Raw genomic sequence first — 21816 nt, forward strand, 5'->3', positions numbered from 1 at the left:
AGGGACCCAGCACCGATCCCTGCGGTACCCCACTGGACACAGGCTTCCAGTCACAAAACAACCTTCCACCATCACCCTCTGGCTTCTGCCACTAAGCCAGTTTTGGATCCAATGTGCCAAGGCACCCTGGATCCCATGGGCTCTTACCTTCCTGACCAGTCTCCTATGTGGGACTTTATCATAAGCCTTACTGAAATCCATGTAAACCACATCCACTGCACTACACTCATCCACACACCTAGTCATCCCCTCGAAAAATTCAATCAAATTGGTCAGACATGATCTTCCCTTGACAAAGCGATGCTGGCTATCCCTAATTAATCCCTGCCTCTCCAAGTGGAGACCAATTCCGTCCCTCAGAATTTTTTCCAATAATTTCCCTACCACTGATGTTGGCTCACTGGTCTGTAATTCCCTGGTTTATCCCTACTACCCTTCTTGAATAATGATACTACATTAGCTGTTCTCCAGTCCTCTGGCACATCCCCTGTGGCCAGAGAGGTTCTGAAAATTTGTGCCAGAGCCCCTGCAATCTCCTCCTTTGCCTCACATAGTGGCCTGGGATACATCTCGTCCGGGCCTGGGGATTTATCCACTTTAAAGTCTGCTAAAACTGCTAGTACCTCCTCCCTCTTGATGTTAATATGTTCAAGTATATCACAGTCCCCCTGCCCAATTTCTATGTCCACATCGTCCTTCTCCATAGTGAACACAGATGCAAAAAATTCATTTAAATTCCCACCTGCATCCTCTGGCTCTACACACAGTTTGCCACTTTGGTCCCTAATGGGCCCTACTCTTTCCCTAGTTATCCTCTTGCCCTTAATATACTTATAAAACACCTTAGGATTTTCCTTTATTTTGCTCGCCAGTGTTATTTCATGGCCCCTCCTCGCTCTCCGAATTTCTTTTTTAAGTATCCCCCTGCACTTTTTATACTCCTCTAGGGCTTCCTCTGTCTTTAGTCCTTTGTATCTGCCAAAAGCCCCCCTTTTTTTCCTAATCCATTCTCATATATCCCTTGACATCCAAGGTTCCCTGGGCTTGTTGGTCCCACCCTTGAACTTTACGGGAACATGTTGCCATTGTACTGTCTCAATTTCCTTTCTGAAAGACTCCCATTGCTCCGATGTGGATTTTCCTTCAAGTAGCTGATCCCAGTCCACATTGGCCAGATCCTGCCTTATCATATTAAAATTGGCCTTCCCCCAATTTAGAACCTTTTATTTCCGGTCCATCCTTGTCCTTTTCCATGACTACCTTAAATCTCACCGAATTATGGTCACTGTCACCAAAGTGCTCACCTACTAACACTTCTACCACTTGCCCGGCCACATTCCCTAGAATTAGGTCCAGTACCGCCCCCTCTCTTGTAGGACTTTCTACATGCTAGCTCAAAAAGCTCTCCTGGATGCACTTTAAGAATTCTGCACCCTCTAAGCCTTTCACACTCTGACTATCTTAGTTAATATTGGGGAAGTTGAAATCCCCCACTATAATTACCCTATTATTTGCACATTTCTCTGAGATTTGCCTACATATCTGGTCGGGACTAGTGAGGAGACTCCAGTCAGAAATGGGGAATGAGGGGAGGTCGGGACTCGTGAGGAGACTCCAGTCAGTAATGGGGAGCGAGGGGAGGTCGGGACTAGTGAGGAGACTCCAGTCAGTAATGGGGAGTGAGGGGAGGTCGGGACTAGTGAGGAGACTCCAGTCAGTAATGGGGAGTGAGGGAGGAGGTCGGGACTAGTGAGGAAACTCCAGTCAGCAGTGGGGAATGAGGGGAGGTCGGGACTAGTGAGGAAACTCCAGTCAGCAGTGGGGAATGAGGGGAGGTCGGGACTAGTGAGGAGACTCCAGTCAGTAATGGGGAATGAGGGAGGAGGTTGGGACTAGTGAGGATACTCCAGTCAGCAGTGGGGAATGAGGGAAGGTCGGGACTAGTGAGGAGACGCCAGTCAGTAACTGGGAGCGGGGGGAGGTCGGGACTAGTGAGGAAACTCCAGTCAGTAATGGGGAATGAGGGGAGGTCTGGACTAGTGAGGAGGCTCCAGTCAGTAATGGGGAGCGGGGGGAGGTCGGGACTAGTGAGGAAACTCCAGTCAGCAGTGGGGAATGAGGGGAGGTCGGGACTAGTGAGGAGACTCCAGTCAGTAATGGGGAGTGAGGGAGGAGGCCGGGACTAGTGAGGAAACTCCAGTCAGTAATGGAGAGCGAGGGGAGGTCGGGACTAGTGAGAAAACTCCAGTCAGTAATGGGGAGCGGGGGGAGGTCAGGACTAGTGAGGAAACTCCAGTCAGCAGTGGGGAATGAGGGGAGTTCGGGACTAGTGAGGAGACTCCAGTCAGTAATGGAGAGGTCGGGACTAGTGAGGATATTCCAGTCACTGTACTGAAGGCTGGGCTGGAGGGTGGCCGGTGATCGGGAGAGCTGTGTGCGGTGCTTGGTGGAGGTTGGAGATCAGGGTTGGGGTGACGAGAGGCTTCCTTGTGGGGCACTGGGAGAACACTCCTGCTCCTCCTGGCCCACATGGAATGCTGAAAGAAGCGTGTACTTTGTGGAGCCGGCAGTCCTCGCCTCCGTTTGATGGCCGAGTTTCTCGACCACTGGGAAACATGCCGTTCCAGCTCATTTGAAATCGGACGACCATTGCACGGTCGGAGCTCCATTTATATAAGCATACCGACTCTCCACAGCGGCACACTCTAACACCACGATATCTGCCGCCATAAAAATTGTATTTGAGCCGTGTTGGGGTCGGGTTATTGACATTTCACCTTTAACGCCCCTCCACCCCCACCCTCCCCTGCTAATCATGGGGGATGGGGAGGGTTTAATATCCCACCATGGCAAATTATGAAATTATATTCAATAAATCTGATATTTTATTGCCTGGCACCATAAGATGACCATGAAAGTTTGCTGTAAAAACCCAGCTAGTTCACTGATGTCTTTCAGGGAAGGGACTCATCTCCCCTACCTAGGCTGGCGTTTGCCCGACTCCAGTCTCAGAAAAAATGCTTCAATCTTAATGCCTTTAGGGCAACTAGGGATGGGCAATAAATACTGTCTTGTTGGCCATGTTGCAAAAACAAATGTTAGCAAACTAACTGGAATCCTAAATCCATCATAGAGTTACAAAGGGGATTTACAAAAATGATTTCTGCGGGGTTTCTGAAGTTACCACAGGAGATTAGCAAAACCCTTGGAGAAATTGCGTAAGTGAGCATTTTAAGCTAACTGCCAATCTCCTGTCAGAGGATCGCCATAGACATTCAAAGCAATCGGCTTTTCTAGGTCCTTTTTTCCAATTAAAAATATGTCCTACATATTTACTTGGGTGTTTATTGTGTGGCCAGTGTCTTATCTACTGAGGCAATGCCACTGTAAGAATGGTCACCGGCACAGGGCAAAAGCTGTGGATCACATTCACTTCAAGTGGGCAAAGATTAAGGATTTTTGAATAACAAGTTTAGGACAGATACTCTCATTTATCTCTTCACACATAGGGTAATCAACAGCTGGAATGCGTCTCCGGGAAGAGTGACTGAGATTACATCATTGGGTTCACTTCAGAAACAGCTAAATGATGTAATAGGAAAATGGCAAGGTTGGCATTCTAGAAAACTGAGGTCAAGTAGGCTGAAGGGTCTTTGTCAACTAAGCCTAACTTCTGAGGGGTAATTCTACAACCAAAATGGTTGGAAAACCTTTGGCAGTGTCTGCTAGAATTTCCAATTGGACTCATAACATTGTCCCTCTCGCCTTGTAATTACTAATGAGTTCCCAGAGAGATACTGGGTAAAAGCAAGTTGCTCTGGTACATTTCTTAATAGCTAGTTAAACAATTGCATAAAGAGTAGCTGAGGATCTGGGGCTGGCCTGTCCCATCAGACAGGGAACTCTGTGAAAGGGAGGTGCTAGGTCAATCTCCTAGGCTGCTGAGGGAAGTAATGGTGGCCATAGCGGAGGCTCTAGCTACAATCCTTCGATATGGGAGTGAGGACTGCACGGTTGCAAATGTTACACCCCTGTTCAAAAAAGGGGAGAGAGATAAACTCAGTAACTACAGGACAGTCAGCCTAATGTCGCTGATGAGGCAACTTTTAGAGACAATAATCTGGGACCAAATTAATTGTAAATTGGAAAAACATGGATTTGTAGGAACATGGGTTCCTAACTAAAAGATTGAGTTCTACTCAGGCGATCAAACAAAATGAACTTTATTGAAACAAACAGGCTTTAACAATAAACTGCAGGATAACATCGAATGTAGGTCTGCTCTCTCTGGAGGCTCCACGAGGACTGCCCCTGCAGTCCTGTGGCTGACGACATGACGTCATCACATTTTCCCGCCAGTCAGGGATCACGTGATGAATGGCGTGACATCATCACGTTTCTAACCGCGCTGTTAAAGCAACCACACTCTGTACAGTTAAACAGCATAAGTAAAGATACAGACTCAGACTGTAGCTAACATGTTGTTAAAGGAATTATGTACAAATGATCTGAGTCCTTTGGTGGCTCTGCCACATGCGCCCCCCCCCCACCAGAATTGTCTTTAACAGCAAAAGTGAGACGTCGAGGAGGCCTGACAAGTCTGTCCGAGCGACTTCGGTAACCTGGCAGAGGAAGCTGATGGACGGTGGTCGAGCTGGCGGGCGGTTGTGGTTGAGCTGGCGCGGCGAGTGTGGTCGAGTTGGCGGGCGGATGTGGTTGATCTGGCACGGCGGCTGTGGGCGGTCGGCCACGTTTCGGCGATTGAGCGATGACGACTGGGCGGTCCAGGTCCAGGTGAGCCGGCTTCAACCGGTCTACCGAAATGTGATCCGGCTTTCCTCCGACGTCGACCGAAAAGGATTTGTCTCCTGATTCGATGACGCGGAAAGGACCAGTGTAAGGGGGCTTGAGCGGATCCCGGTGAGCATCGTGCCGGATAAAAATGTACTCGGCATTCTTCAGCTCCGCTGGCACATGGGAGCTCTGTAAACCGTGATTTGATGTAGGCACCGGAGCGAAGCATCTGGCCGCTTCCTGGTGGCTGACGAATTGCTGGGAGGCGGACCATGGCTCTGTGGGAGAAGGGAGGAAATCCCCTGGTACTCGGAGAGGCTGGCCATAAACGAGTTCGGCTGAGGACGATTGCAGGTCTTCTTTGGACACCGTACGAAGACCCAAAAGGACCCATGGGAGTCTGTCCATCCATCCTGCACCTTGAAGACTGGCCCGAAGGGCGGCTTTAAGCGACCTGTGGAATCGCTCGCAAAGGCCGTTCGCCTTGGATGATAGGCGGTGGTGCGATGAAGTTTGGTGCCGAGCCCCTGAGCTACAGCTCCGAGGAAAATTGTGGCCCATGGTCGGAAGAGATGTCCGCCGGTACCCCAAAACAGGCAACCCAACAGGAGATGAAAGCTCTAGCGACGTCTGCCGAAGTGGTGGAAACCAAAGGAATTGCCTCTGGCCATCTAGTGGTGCGGTCCACCATGGTGAGGAGATGCGTATAACCATGAGAAGGCGGAAGTGGCCCCACAAGGTCCACATGCACGTGGTCGAAACGACACTCTGGAACAGCGAACGTAGCCACTGGAGCTTTAACATGACGCTGGACCTTGGCCTTCTGGCAGACCATGCAGGTGTTGGCCCAGTCACGGACATCGTGGTGCATACCCTTCCAGAAGAACTTCGCCGACATTAGCCGTTCTGAAGCCTTCATACCAGGGTGCGACAACCCATGTATGACATCAAACACCTTCCGGTGCCATGCGGCTGTCACAATAGGTCGGGGAACGCCCATGGAGATGTCGCAAAGGAGCGTGGCGCCTGCGGCCTGGAAACTGACGTCAGTTGCCTGGAAACTAGAGGGGACGGTTCTGTATGATTGGACCTCTGGGTCCGAGGTCTGATCCGCAGCCATGAGGGCGTAGTCAATCCCCAGGTGAACCACATGGACCGTCGCACGGGAGAGGCAATCCGCCACCAGGTTGTCCTTACCAGACACATGTTGAATATCCGTGATAAATTCAGAAATAAACGTCAGGTGACGTTGTTGACGAGCGGGCCATGGTTCAGCAGTCTTGGCCATAGCGAACGTGAGAGGTTTGTGGTTGAAAAAAGCCGTGAAGGGACGTCTTTCCAATAAGAACCGGAAATGGCGAATGGCTAGGAAAAGTGCCAGTAGCTCCCAATCGAAGGTGCTGTATTTTTTTGTTCATTTTTCCGTAGTTGGCGGCTGAAAAACGCCAGCGGTCGCCACGTGCCGATCACCCACTGCTCCTGCACTGCGCCGATGGCGTAGTCTGACGCGTCTGTGGTAAGGGCGATGGTGGCACCTGGAAGTGGGTGCGCCAGCATGGTTGCGTTGGCCAAAGTGCTCTTGGTGTTGATGAACGCCTGGTCCATCTCGGCCGTCCAGCTGATTGGATCCGTACCAGACTTACCCTTGAGGGCCCCGTACAAAGGTTGCATTAGCTGAGCTGCCTTAGGGATGAATCGGTGATAAAAGTTGACCATCCCCAGGAACTCTTGCAGGGCCCTGACGGTTGGCGGGCGCGGGAAAGAGGTAACAGCTTCCACCTTCATCAGTAAGGGGACGGCGCCGTCTGATATTATGCGGTGTCCCAAGAAATCGATCCGCTGCAGGCCGAACTGGCACTTGGCCGGGTTGATGATTAAACCGTGCTGGCTGAGGCGTGTAAAGAGGGTACGCAAATGGGAGATGTGCTCTTCCGTGCTAGCGCTGGTGATGAGAATGTCGTCAAGGTAGACGAAGATGAAGTTTAGGTCTCGGAGCACGAAGTCCATTAAGCGCTGGAAAGCCTGTGCCGCGTTTTTCAAGCCAAACGGCATCCACAGGAACTCAAAGAGGCCGAAAGGGGTGATGACAGTGGTTTTCGGGACATCTTGCGGGTGCACGGGAACCTGGTGATACCCCCGGACGAGGTCGACTTTAGAAAAGATAGAATTTCCCACGAAATGGGCCGAGAAATCCTGAATATGCGGGATCGGGTACCGATCAGGAGTAGTGGCGTCGTTCAGGCGTCGGTAGTCACCTCATGGCCGCCAGCCGCCGCCCGGTTTCGGAACAATGTGGAGAGGCGAAGACCAGCGAATAATCCCAAGCCGCTCCATCGTGTCGAACTCTGCTTTCGCAGCCGCGAGCTTGCCGGGTTCGAGCCTTCTAGCCCGTGCATAAACCGGGGAGCCAGTAGTGGTGATATGATTTTCAACACCATGCTTCGTGGCCGAGGAGGAGAAAGTGGGCCTTGTCAGCTCCGGGAACTCTCCGAGGAGCCGAGTGAAGTCATCCGGAGAAGGGAAAGCGCAGGCGATAGAGCGCACCACGGTGGTACCGTGGTAGCACGGAATCGAGTGGAAGGTGGCCGCGTTGATCAACCGGCGGTGCCGGACATCGACGAGGAGGCCGTTGGCACACAGAAAATCTTCCCCTAGGATGGCCTGCGAGACTGTGGCCGTGACGAATTCCCAATGAAAGACTTGGACCCGCCGCTTTCGGAAAGTTCGAATTGCTGCGCCATTAGCCGCCACGAGGGAAAAACCGTGGTTCCCAGCTTGCATATCGAGATTCGACACAGGTAGGATGCTACACTGCGCCCCGGTGTCACAAAGGAAACGTCGACCCGAAAGAGAATCGGTGATGTAAGGAAGTTTCCCCGTAGATCCGACGGCCATCGCAACCGCGGAGCGCCCGTTAGACCCGGTCCTCCTTCGCCAGGAACGCTGCAGGAGCTTTGTTTTTTTTGGGGGCGAAAAGTTGCAGGGAGAGTGGCAGCATTTTGCTTTTGCGCCAAAACGGGCGTGGTAGGAGCACCAGCCCGCTGCAGGAGGAGCTGGAACCGTGTCTGTGGGGGATGGGCGCCTCGTGGCCGCACAGCACTGCTGGGTTACTGTGAAAATCTTATCTGCTTCGGCAGCAAGCTCGGTGCAGTCTGTAATCTCGGATCATGCTAGGGCAGCCTGTACCTGCTCCGGCAGTTGGCAGAGGAATAGCTCCCGGAAGAGGAAGCATTCCGGTTCGGCACCCAAGAGCGTGAGCATTTGGCTCATGAGCTTGGACGGTTTGGAGTCTCCGAGGCCAGGCATCGTGAGGAGCCAGCGAGCGCGTTCTGACTTCGAGAGCCCGAAGACCTGTAGCAACCGCGCCTTTAACGTATCATACTTGCTGTCAGTAGGAGGACTACCGAGGAGGCTGACGATCCGCGAGGCAGTTGCGCTATCGAGGGCGGCGACCACGTAGTAATAACGGGTCTGATCCACGACGATGTTCCTGATGGCGAACTGGGCTTCAGCCTGGATAAACCAGGCGTCTGGTTGTTGCTCCCAGAACTGTGGCAGTTTCAGAATCACGGCGCTCGCGTCCATTCTGAAGATCTTCCGCGAAAATTGTTCACGAAAGTCGGGGTCACCAATGTAGGAACGTGGGTTCCTAACTAAAAGACTGAGTTCTACTCAGGCGATCAAACAAAATGAACTTTAATGAAACAAACAGGCTTTAAGAATGAACTGCAGGATAACATCGAATGTAGGTCTGCTCTCTCTGGAGACTCCACGAGGACTGCCACTGCAGTCCTGTGGCTGACATCATGACGTCATCACATTTTCCCGCCAGTCGGGGATCACGTGATGAACGGCGTGACATCATCACGTTTTAACCGCGCTGTTAAAGCAACCACACTCTGTACAGTTAAACAGCATAAATAAAGGTACAGACTCAGACTGTAGCTAACATGTTGTTAAAGGAATTATGTACAAACGATCTGAGTCCTTTGGTGGCTCTGCCACAGATTAATAGATGATAACCAGCATGGATTTGTTAAAGGCAAATCATGTCTGGTAAACTTGATTGAGTTTTTTGATGAAGTAACAGAGAGGGTTGATGAGGGTAGTGCAGTTGATGTTGTGTATATAGACTTTTAAAAGGCCTTTGACAAAATATCACATAATAGACTTGTTAGCAAAATTAAAGCCCATGGGATTAAAGGGACAATGGCAGCATGGATACAACACTGGCCAAGGGGCAGAGAGTAGTGGTGAGCGGTTATTTTACAGACTGGAGGGAAGTGTACAGTGGTGTTCCCTAGGGGTCGGTATTAGGACCACTGCTCTTTTTGATAAATATTAATGACCTGGACTTGGGTATACAGGGTATAATATCAAAGTTTGCAGATGACATGAAACTCTGAAATGCAGTAAATAGTGAAGAGGATAGTACCAGACTTCAGGAGGATATAAACAGACCAGTGAAATGGGCAGACACATGGCAGGTGAAATTTAATGCACGGAAGTGTGAAGTGATACATTTTGGAAGGAAGAATGAGGAGAGGCAATATGAACTAAATGGTACAGGTTTAAACCAGGTGCAGGAACAGAGAGACAGGAGTACACAAATCTTTGATGGTGTCAGGACAAATTAATAAGTCTGTTAAAAAAGCATATGGGATTCTTGGTTTTAGGAGGCATAGAGTACAAAAGAAAGAAAGTCATGCTAAACCTTTATAAAACACTGGTTAGGGCTCAGCCGGAGCATTGTGGCCAGCTCTGGGCACCAGACTTTAGGAAGAATGTCAGGGCTTGGAGAAAGAAAAGAAAGACTTGCATTTCTATAGTGCCTTTCACGACCACCGGACACCTCAAAGCACTTTACAGCCAATGAAGTATCTTTGAAGTGTAGTCACTGTTGTAATGTAGGAAGGGTGCAGAGGAGATTTACTAGAACAGTAACAGTGATGAGGGATTTCAGTTATGTGGATAGACTAGAGAAGCAAGGATTGTTCTCCTTAGAGCAGGGAAGGTTAAGAGGAGATTTAATAGAGGTATTTAAAATTATGAGGGGTTTTGATAGAGTAAATGGGGAGAATCTGATTTTACTGGCAGGAGGGTCAGTAACCAGAAGACACAGATTTAAGGTAATTGGCAAAAGAATCAGAGGTGAGATGAGGAGAATGTTTTTTACGTAGTGAGTTGTTATGATCTGGAATGCCCTGCCTGAAAGGATGGTGGAAACAGATTCAATAGTAACTTTCAAAAGGGAATTGGATGAAAACTTGAAGGGGAAAAAATTGCAGGGCTGTGGGTAAAGAGCAGGGGAATGGGAGTAACTGGAGAGCTCTTTCAAAGAGCCAGCCCAGGCACAATGGGCCTCCTTCAGGGCTATGTGATTCTATGAGCTAAAGCAGGAGATAAAGAGATGGAAAAGAGCCTATGTGGCTATTGATGCAGTCAAAATCTGGGAAAAGCTAATATTGCAGTCATTTTTTGGTTTGTTTGGGGGAAAATGTTAATCTGCTTTCTTGCCCCCTACTCTTTCATTGCAGGAATGAAGTTGATGTATATACATGATGACTCTGAAACTACGACTGACACTTTCACCATTCAGCTGTCAGATGGCAAGCACAAGATCCGCAAAGCCATTTCAGTCAAGATTCTTCCACTGAATGATGAGCAACCATTACTGACCAGGTATGTTCTCCTGAACTTCAGCAGAAACCTCGCAGTTCCACGAATCACAACATGGGTGCCAAGTTATTCATCAAGAAGTCTGCTGAGCAATATGTGTTTTAAGAAAATTAGTAGAGGGCTTTTAGAGTTTCCTCTTTCTAAAGCTTTTTACCTGTAGTTATTTACCTCCTCGTGCAGGATAAATAAATGACACAGTGCTCATTGTAAGGTCATTTGGAAGGAGTGTGCTAGATGGACAGAATACTGCTCTCATTAGTTTTTTCATGGATATGATGTGTTGTGCTATGTTTTAGTGCATGATCCAAGATGCAACACATAAGCCAACATTGCGATGATCAAAAGCAATTTATCCGATGTACGATTTCTCAATCTGCTTCAAAAGGTTATTTACAGTCACATTTTGCTCCATATTTCAGGGAAAAATCTGTAAAATTGACAAAATATAATTGTTTTAGGATGCTGAAAGCCCTTTATATTTTTTATTCCACATAAGAACATCCTGCCAGCATTGTAATTTGATTTGTCTATGGTTGTGATTTAGAAGTTTAATATTCACATCGAAACACATGTATGTTCACAACTGTCATCTCACATTTGTAGTTACACAAATACACAACTCACTCCCACACAGAAGTATACTTGCAATCTCTTGCTTTCTCAATCTGTCTTCCTGTGTCACTCACTGTCGATCACACTTACTGTTTCCCACAGCCAATTGATCTAACAAATAATCACATACACTTGTACACACACATGCACACACACACATACACATGCACACATGTACACACACATGCACACACATGTGTACACACATGTACACACATACATACATACATGTAGACACATACACACATGTACCACACATACACACAGATGTACACACACACACTTGTACACACACACATGTACACACATACACACACACGTACAGACATACATATTTGTACACATGTATATACACGTACACACATGTACACATACACATGTACACACATGTACACAGACATACCCACACACTTGTATACACATACTCACACACACTTGTACACACATACACACTTGAACACACACATATACAGACACATACATTTGTAGACACATACATACACACATACATACACACACGTACACACACATACACACACTTGTACACACACACGTACACATGCATATACACACATGTACACACACACTTGTACACACACACAAATGTACACACAGATGTACACACATGTACACACACACACACAAATGTACACACACACACAGATGTACGCACATGTACACACACGTACACATGCATACACACACATGTACACACACACTTGTACACATACACACAGATGTACACACGTACACACATACACAAACAAATGTACACACACGCAGATGTACACACATGTACACACACATACACACAAACTTGTACATGCATACACACACTTGTACACACATACACACAAATGCACACACACAGATGTACACACACTTGCACATGCACATATACACACATGTACACACACATACACATGTGCACACATATACATACACACATGTACACACACATGTACTTATACATGTACACACATACATACATACACATATACACCCACATGTACACACACACGTACATACACACAAACACACACATGTACACACACATATACACACGTACTCACATATACACATATGTACACACATATATACACACGTGCACACATGTACACACATATACATACACATATACATACACACACACATGTTCACACATATATACACACACACCTGCAGTCATTCTGTAACATGTGCACACCTCCAGTTACTTGGATACCTCAACTTCCCCAATATTAACTGGGATAGTCAGAGTGTGAAAGGCTTAGAGGGTGCAGAATTCTTAAAGTGCATCCAGGAGAGCTTTTTGAGCCAGCATGTAGAAAGTCCTACAAGAGAGGGGGCGGTACTGGACCTAATTCTAGGGAATGTGGCTGGGCAAGTGGTAGAAGTGTTAGTAGGTGAGCACTTTGGTGACAGTGACCATAATTTGATGAGATTTAAGGTAGTCATGGAAAAGGACAGAGAAGGACCGGAAATAAAGGTTCTAAATTGGGGGAAGGCTGATTTTAATATGATAAGGCAGGATCTGGCCAAAGTGGACTGGGATCAGCTACTTGTAGGAAAATCCACATCGGAGCAATGGGAGTCTTTCAGAAAGGAAATTGAGAGAGTACAATGGCAACATGTTCCCGTAAAGGTCAAGGGTGGGACCAACAAGCCCAGGGAACCTTGGATGTCAAGGGATATACGAGAATGGATTAGGAAAAAAAGGGGGGCTTTTGGCAGATACAAAGGACTAAAGACAGAGGAAGCCCTAGAGGAGTATAAAAAGTGCAGGGGGATACTTAAAAAAGAAATTCGGAGAGCGAGGAGGGGCCATGAAATAACACTGGCGAGCAAAATAAAGGAAAATCCTAAGGTGTTTTATAAGTATATTAAGGGCAAGAGGATAACTAGGGAAAGAGTAGGGCCCATTAGGGACCAAAGTGGGAATCTGTGTGTGGAGCCAGAAGATGTAGGTGGGGTTTTAAATGAATTTTTTGCATCTGTGTTCACTATGGAGAAGGACGATGTAGATATAGAAATCGGGCAGGGGGACTGTGATATACTTGAACATATTAGCATCGAGAGGGAGGAGGTACTAGCGGTTTTAGCAGGCTTAAAAGTGGATAAATCCCCAGGCCCGGACGAGATATATCCCAGGCTGCTGTGTGAGGCAAAGGATGAGATTGCAGGGGCTCTGACACAAATTTTCAGAACCTCTCTGGCCACAGGGGATGTGCCAGAGGACTGGAGAACAGCTAACGTAGTACCATTATTCAAGAAGGGTAGTAGGGATAAACCAGGGAATTACAGGCCAGTGAGCCTAACATCAGTGGTAGGGAAATTATTGGAAAAAATTCTGAGGGACAGAATTAGTCTCCACTTGGAGAGGCAAGGATTAATCAGGGATAGTCAGCATGGCTTTGTCAAGGGACGATCATGTCTGACCAATTTGATTGAATTTTTCGAGGGGGTGACTAGGTGTGTGGATGAGGGTAGTGCAGTGGATGTGGTATACATGGATTTCAGTAAGGCTTTCGATAAAGTCCTGCATAGGAGACTGGTCAAGAAGGTAAGAGCCCATGGGATCCAGGGTGCCTTGGCACATTGGATCCAAAACTGGCTTAGTGGCAGAAGGCAGAGGGTGATGGTCGAAGGTTGTTTTTGTGACTGGAAGCCTGTGTCCAGTGGGGTACCGCAGGGATCGGTGCTGGGTCCCTTGCTGTTTGTGGTCTACATTAATGAATTGGATGTGAATGTAAAAGGTATGATCAGTAAGTTTGCAGATGACACGAAAATTGGTGGGGTGGTAAATAGCGAGGAGGGTAGCCTCAGTCTGCAGGACGATATAGGTGGGTTGGTCAGATGGGCGGAACAGTGGCAAATGGAATTTAACCCTGAAAAGTGTGAGGTGATGCATTTTGGACGGACTAACAAGGCAAGGGAATACACAATGAATGGTAAGACCCTAGGAAAGACAGAGGATCAGAGGGACCTTGGTGTGCATGTACATAGATCCCTGAAGGCAGCACAACAGGTGGATAAGGTGGTTAAAAAGGCATATGGGATACTTGCCTTCATTAGCCGAGGCATAGAATATAAGAGCAGGGAGGTTATGATGGAGCTGTACAAAACGCTGGTTAGGCCACAGCTGCAATACTGTGTGCAGGTCTGGTCGCCACACTATAGGAAGGATGTGATTGCTTTGGAGAGGGTGCAGAGGAGATTCACCAGGATGTTACCTGGGCTGGAGCGCTTCAGCTATGAAGAAAGACTCGACAGGCTGGGGTTGTTTTCCTTGGAGCAGAGAGGGCTGAGGGGGGACCTGATTGAGGTGCACAAAATTATGAGGGGCATAGATAGGTTAGATAGAAAGGAACTTTTTCCCTTAGTAGAGGGGTCAATAACAAGGGGGCATAGATTCAAGGCAAGGGGCAGGAGGTTTAGAGGGGATTTGAGGAAGAACTTTTTCACCCAGAGGGTGGTTGGAATCTGGAACTCACTGCCTGAAAGGGTGGTAGAGGCCGGAACCCTCACAACATTCAAGAAGCATTTGGATGAGCACTTGAAATGCCATAGCATGCGAGACTACGGACCAAATGCTGGAAAATGGGATTAGATTAGACAGGGCTTGATGGCCGGCGCAGACGCGATGGGCTGAAGGGCCTCTTTCTGTGCTGTATAACTCTATGACTCTATGACTCAACTGACCCTTCTGTTGTAGTGACTAACATAAGAGTTGTTCAGTATGTTGGAAGTGGGTAGAAAGTGTTTCTCTTTAAGCCAAATGAACAAATAATGTTTAGATATGTAGATATTCTATATGTAAAATCCATCAGCGTCATTTTTTCCTGTACCTGTGTAAATTAGCTGCTGGATAAAGATGGTAAAGTCAGAAATAGGACATAAATTTGTGTAAAACATCTCGAGTCCAGCCATCAAAGTAAGAGTGTGGAAATCCCCGGTTCATTAAGTCGTCATTCATATTGAAGCTTTGCAATCAGTTAAATGTTAGGCATTCATTTGAGTGCTGATCTCTGTGTAATATAACACATTGCACATTTCAGCTCAAAGGGAACTGTTCACAATTCTTATGGGTTTATTTGCAGTGCTGTAACACTTAATTAAATCTCAAATATAATGAGAGATTACAAATGGATAGCATGGTCCTGTAGATGGTGACTGGTTGAACTCCTCGGAGATAAACAGAAGCTCTCACCAAGTAAATCTCAATGATGTTTCTTCACCGTCTGGAATTTTCTAATCTCTTCCAGGAACATTGGGCTGGAGGTAGAGATGGGGGATAGCAGAATCATCTCTAGCGTAGTACTGGAAGCTGAAGATAAAGATACTCCAAGACAGCATGTTTATTATGTGATGGACAGTGCCCCCAAACAGGGGGTGCTCCAGCTCAAGGTTAGTGGCTAATCTTAGAGAGTGGCTCCCTGGAAGTTGGAAGCACCTCGATTTGAGATGTGACAGTTTCCAGTTCTATCAGATGTTTAGGTGACTCATGCTGTGTAAAGACTCTTTTTCTATCCATCGTCATTTTCAGAGTTAATTTAATTTAAGTATTTAAAGGCAGATTGTGAATTTTCAGAGATTTCATTTTTTCTTCTATCTTAGATTAGGCAATGTTGTTTGGAGCATGTAAATTAGTATAGATTTTGACCTGAGATGCTATTTTAATCAAGAGTTATCTTGCGCAGTACTGTGGGGGTGCTGCATTGCTAGAGGTGCTGTCTTTGGGATGAGATGCTAAAATTATGGCAGATAGAGTTCACTTTGGGAGAAGTGTGAGGTCATTCACTTTCCATCGGAGAAAGAAAAATCAGTGTATTTTCTTAAGCGTGAGGGATTAAACGTTGTGGAGGATCGTGTCATGTTGGCTGGATAGTGACAATCTACACTGAGAATTGTGTCATGTTGGCTCTATAATGACAGTCTACACTGAGAAACGTGTCACGTTGGCTGGATTGTGACAGTCTACACTGAGATTCGTGTCATGTTGGCTGGATAGTGACAGTCTACACTGGCAATTGTGTCATGTTGGCTGTATAGTGACAGTCCACACTGAGAATCGTGGCATGTTGGCTGGATAGTGACTGTCTACACTGAGAATCCTGTCATGTTGGCTGGATAGTTATGGCCTACGCTGCGAATCGTGTTGTGTTGGCTGGATAGTGACAGTCTACACTGAGAATTGCATCATGTAGGCTGGATAGTAAGTGATAATCTACACTGAGAATCCTGTCATGTTCGCTGGATAGTGACAGTCTACACGATGAATCGTGTCATGTTGGCTAGATAGTAAGTGACAGTCTACACTGAGTATCATGTCATGTTGGCTGGATAGTGGCAGTCTACACTGAGAATCGTGTCATGTTGGCTGGATAGTGACAGTCTACACTGAGAATTGTCTCATGTTGGATCTATAATGACAGTCTGCACTGAAAATCGTGTTATGTTCGCTGTATACTGACAGTCTACACTGAGAACCATGTCATGTTGGCTGGATAGTGACGGCCTGCACTGACAATCGTGTCATTTTGGCTGGATAATGACAGACTACACTGAGAATTGTGTCATGTTGGCTGTATAGTGACAGTCTACACTGAGAATTATGTCATGATGGCTGGATTATAAGTGACAGCCTACACTGAGAATCATGTCATGTTGGCTGGATAGTGACAGCCTACATTGAGAATCGTGTCATGTTGGCTGGCTAGTGACAGTCTACACTGAGAATCGTGTCATGTTGGCTGCAAAGTGACAGTATACATTGAGATTCATGTCATGTTGGCTAGATACTGACAGGCTACACTGAGAATCTTGTCATGTTGCATGGATCGTGACATTCTACACTGAGAATCATGTCATGTTGCCAAGATATTGGCAAGCGACACTGAGAATCGTGTCATCTTAGCGGAATAGTGACAGTCTACACGGTGAATCGTGTCATGTTAGCTGGATAGTACGTGATAATCTACACTGAGAATCGTGTCATGTTTGCTGGATAGTGACAGCCTACACTGAGAATCGTGTCATGTTGGCTGGATAGTGATAGCCTACACTGAGAATCATGTCATGTTGGCTGGATAGTGACAGTCTACACTGAGAATCGTGTCATGTTGGCGGGATAGTAAGTGACACTCTACACTGAATATTGCATCATGTTGACTGGATAGTGACAGCCTACACTGAAAATCGTGTCATGTTGGCTGGATAGTGACAGTCTACACTGAGAATCATGTCATGTTGGCTGGATACTGATAGCCTACACTGAGAATCGTGCCATGTTGGATGGATAGTGACAGTCTACACTGAGAATCGTGTCATGTTGGCTGTATTATAAGTGACAGCCTACACTGAGAATCGTGCCATGTTGGATGGATAGTGACAGTCTACACTGAGAATCATGTCATGTTGGCTGCATAGTAAGAGTATACATTGAGATTCATGTCATGTTGGATGGATACTGACAGGCTACACTGAGAATCATGTCATGTTGGATGGATCGTGACAGTCTACACTGAGATTCGTGTCATGTTGGCTGGATAGTTACAGACTACACTGAGAATCGTGTCATGTTGGCTGGATAGTGACAGTCTACACTGGCAATCATGTCATGCTGGCTGGATAGTGACATTCTACACTAAGAATCATGTCACGTTGGCTGGATAGTGACAGCCTACACTGAGAATCGTGTCATGTTGGCTGGATAGTGACAGCCCACACTGAGAATCATGTCATGTTGGCTGGATAGTGACAGTCTACACTGAGAATTGTGTCATGTTGGCGGGATAGTAAGTGACACTCTACACTGAATATTGCATCATGTTGACTGGATAGTGACAGCCTACACTGAAAATCATGTCATGTTGGATGTATAGTGACAGGCTACACTGAGAATCGTGTCATGTTGGCTGGATAGTGACAGTCTACACTGAGAATCATGTCATGTTGGCTGGATACTGATAGCCTACACTGAGAATCGTGCCATGTTGGATGGATAGTGACAGTCTACACTGAGAATCGTGTCATGTTGGCTGTATTATAAGTGACAGCCTACACTGAGAATGTTGTCATGTTGGCTGTATAGTGACAGTCTACACTGAGAAACGTGCCATGTTGGCTTTATAGTGACAGTCTACACTGAGAATAGTGTCATGTTGGCTGGATAGTGACAGTCTACACTGAGAATCATGTCATGTTGGCTGGATACTGATAGCCTACACTGAGAATCGTGTCATGTTGGATGGATAGTGACAGTCTACACTGAGAATCATGTCATGTTGGCTGCATAGTAAGAGTATACATTGAGATTCATGTCATGTTGGCTGGATACTGACAGGCTACACTGAGAATCATGTCATGTTGGATGGATCGTGACAGTCTACACTGAGATTCGTGTCATGTTGGCTGGATAGTTACAGACTACACTGAGAATCGTGTCATGTTGGCTGGATAGTGACAGTCTACACTGGCAATCATGTCATGTTGGCTGGATAGTGACAGCCCACACTGAGAATCATGTCATGTTGGCTGTATAGTGAGAGTCTACACTGAGAATCATGTCACGTTGGCTGTATAGTGACAGTCCACACTGAGAATCGTGTCATTTTGGCTGGATAGTGACAGTCTACACAGAGAAACGTGTCATGTTGCCAAGATAATGGCAATCTACACTGAGAATTGTGTCATGTTGGCTGGATAGTGACAGTCTACAATAAGAATCATATCATGTTGGCTGGCTAATAAGTGACAGTCTACACTGAGAATCGTGTCATGTTGGCTGGATAGTGGCAGTCTACACTGAGAATCGAAACATGTTGGCTGGATAGTGACAGTCTAAAGTGAGAATTGTGTCATGTTGGCTCTATAATGAAAGTATACACTGACAATCGTGTCATGTTGGCTGGCTAATGACAGCCTACACTGAGAATCGTGTCATTTTGGCTGGATAGTGACAGTCTACACTGAGAATCGTGTCATGTTGCCAAGATATTGGCAATATACACAGAGAATCGTGTCATGTTGGCTGGATAGTGACAGTCTACACTAAGAATAATGTCATGTTGGCTGGATAATAAGTGACAGTCTACACTGAGAATTGTGGCATGTTGGCTGGATTATAAGTGACAGTCTACACTTAGAATCGTGTCATGTTGGCTGTATAGTGACAGTCTACACTGAGAATTGTGTCATGTTGGCTGGATTATAAGTGAGAGCCTACACTGAGAATCATGTCATGTTGGCTGGATAGTGACAGTGCACTGAGAATCGTGTCATGTTTTCTGGATAGTGACAGTCTACACTGAGAATTGTGTCAATTTGGCTGGATAGTGACAGTCTACACTGAGAATCGTGTCATGTTGGCTGGATAGTGACAGTATACATTGAGATTCATGTCATGTTGGCTGGATACTGACAGGCTACACTGAGAATCATGTCATGTTGGATGGATCGTGACAGTCTACACTGAGAATCATGTCATGTTGCCAAGATATTGGCAATCTACACTGAGAATTGTGTCATGCTGGCTGGATAGTGGCAGTCTACACTGAGAATCGTGTCATCTTAGCGGAATAGTGACAGTCTACACGGTGCATCGTGTCATGTTAGCTGGATAGTAAGTGATAATCTACACTGAGAATCGTGTCATGTTTGCTGGATAGTGACAGTCTACACTGAGAATCGTGTCATTTTGGCGGGATATTAAGTGACGCTCTACACTGAATATTGCATCATGTTGGCTGGATAGTGACAGCCTACACTGAAAATCTTGTCATGTTGGATGCATAGTGACAGTCTACACTGAGAATCGTGTCATGTTGGCTGGATAGTGACAGTCTACACTGAGAATCATGTCATGTTGGCTGGATACTGATAGCCTACACTGAGAATCGTGTCATGTTGGATGGATAGTGACAGTCTACACTGAGAATCGTGTCATGTTGCCGTATTATAAGTGACAGCCTACACTGAGAATGTTGTCATGTTGGCTGTATAGTGACAGTCTACACTGAGAATCATGTCATGTTGGCTGGATAGTGACAGTCTACACTGAGAATCATGTCATGTTGGCTGGATACTGATAGCCTACAATGAGAATCATGTCATGTTGGCTGCATAGTGACAGTATACATTGAGATTCATGTCATGTTGGCTGGATACTGACAGGCTACACTGAGAATCATGTCATGTTGGATGGATCGTGACAGTCTACACTGAGATTCGTGTCATGTTGGCTGGATAGTTACAGTCTACACTGAGAATCGTGTCATGTTGGCTGGATAGTGACAGCCTACACTGAGAATCATGTCACGTTGGCTGGATAGTGACAGCCTACACTGAGAATCGTGTCATGTTGGCTGGATAGTGACAGCCCACACTGAGAATCATGTCATGTTGGCTGTATAGTGACAGTCTACACTGAGAATCATGTCATGTTGGCTGTATAGTGACAGTCCTCACTGAGAATGGTGGCATGTTGGCTGGATAGTGACAGTCTACACTGGCAATCCTGTCATGTTGGCTGGATATTGACATTCTACACTAAGAATCATGTCACGTTGGCTGGATAGTGACAGCCTACACTGAGAATCGTGTCATGTTGGCTGGATAGTGACAGCCCACACTGAGAATCGTGTCATGTTGGCTGTATCGTGACAGTCCACACTGAGAATCGTGGCATGTTGGATGGATGGTGACAGTCTACACTGAGAATCCTGTCATGTTGGCTGGATAGTGACAGTCTACACGATGAATCGTGTCATGTTGGCTCGATAGTGACAGTCTACACTGAGTATCATGTCATGTTCGCTGGATAGTGGCAGTCTACACTGAGAATCCTGTCATGTTGGCTGGATAATGATGGCCTACGCTGTGAATGGTGTCGTGTTGGCTGGATAGTGACTGTCTACACTGAGAATCACATCATGTAGGCTGGATAGTAAGTGATAATCTACACTGAGAATCCTGTCATGTTGGCTGGCTAGTGACAGTCTACATGATGAACCGTGTCATGTTGGCTAGATAGTAAGTGACAGTCTACAATGAGTATCATGTCATGTTGGCTGGATAGTGGCAGTCTACACTGAGAATCATGTCATGTTGGCTGGATAGTGACAGTGTACACTGAGAATTGTCTCATGTTGTCTCTATAATGACAGTCTACACTGAGAATCGTGTTATGTTCGCTGTATACTGACAGTCTACACTGAGAACCATGTCATGTTGGCTGGATAGTGATGGCCTACACTGACAATCGTGTCATTTTGGCTGGATAATGACAGTCTACACTAAGAATCGTGTCATGTTTGCTGGATAGTGACAGCCTATACTGAGAATCGTGTCATGTTGGCTGTATTATAAGTGACCGCCTACACTGAGAACGTTGTCATTTTGGCTGTATAGTGACAGTCTACACTGAGAAACGTGTCATGTTGGCTATATAGTGACAGTCCACACTGAGAATCATGTCATGTTGGCTGGATACTGTAGTGTCCGTGTGTAGATAAAGACACTGAAGACAGGAGTTGGTTCATAGGTATTTACTAAGCAAGTCTGGGGGGGGGTTCTAAAGGATATACACAATACACAGGCTTATATAGCCCAAGTGGCAATTACCGGCATTACGCACACCTGGGGCTCTTAAAGGCACATACACCACAATTGCTCTTAAAGGCACATACACCACAATTCCTCCCCTTCGAGCTAACTAGTACATCATATTTT

General features: G+C 46.4%; 1 protein-coding gene across 1 annotated transcript in view; it reads left to right on the forward strand.

Moving 5' to 3' along the window:
* LOC147124856 (FRAS1-related extracellular matrix protein 1-like) overlaps positions 1–21816 on the forward strand; it is an 883765-nt gene that overhangs the window by 637579 nt on the left and 224370 nt on the right. Inside the window, exons 21-22 of the mRNA XM_085994045.1 lie at positions 10332–10476; positions 15351–15492. Coding sequence (XP_085850171.1) covers positions 10332–10476; positions 15351–15492 — 287 coding nt within the window. The remainder of the gene's footprint in view (positions 1–10331; positions 10477–15350; positions 15493–21816) is intronic.

Source organism: Somniosus microcephalus, chromosome 1, assembly GCF_052327205.1.
Source record: "Somniosus microcephalus isolate GS21.2 chromosome 1, FLI_Smic_1.0, whole genome shotgun sequence".
Lineage (NCBI taxonomy): Eukaryota > Metazoa > Chordata > Chondrichthyes > Squaliformes > Somniosidae > Somniosus > Somniosus microcephalus.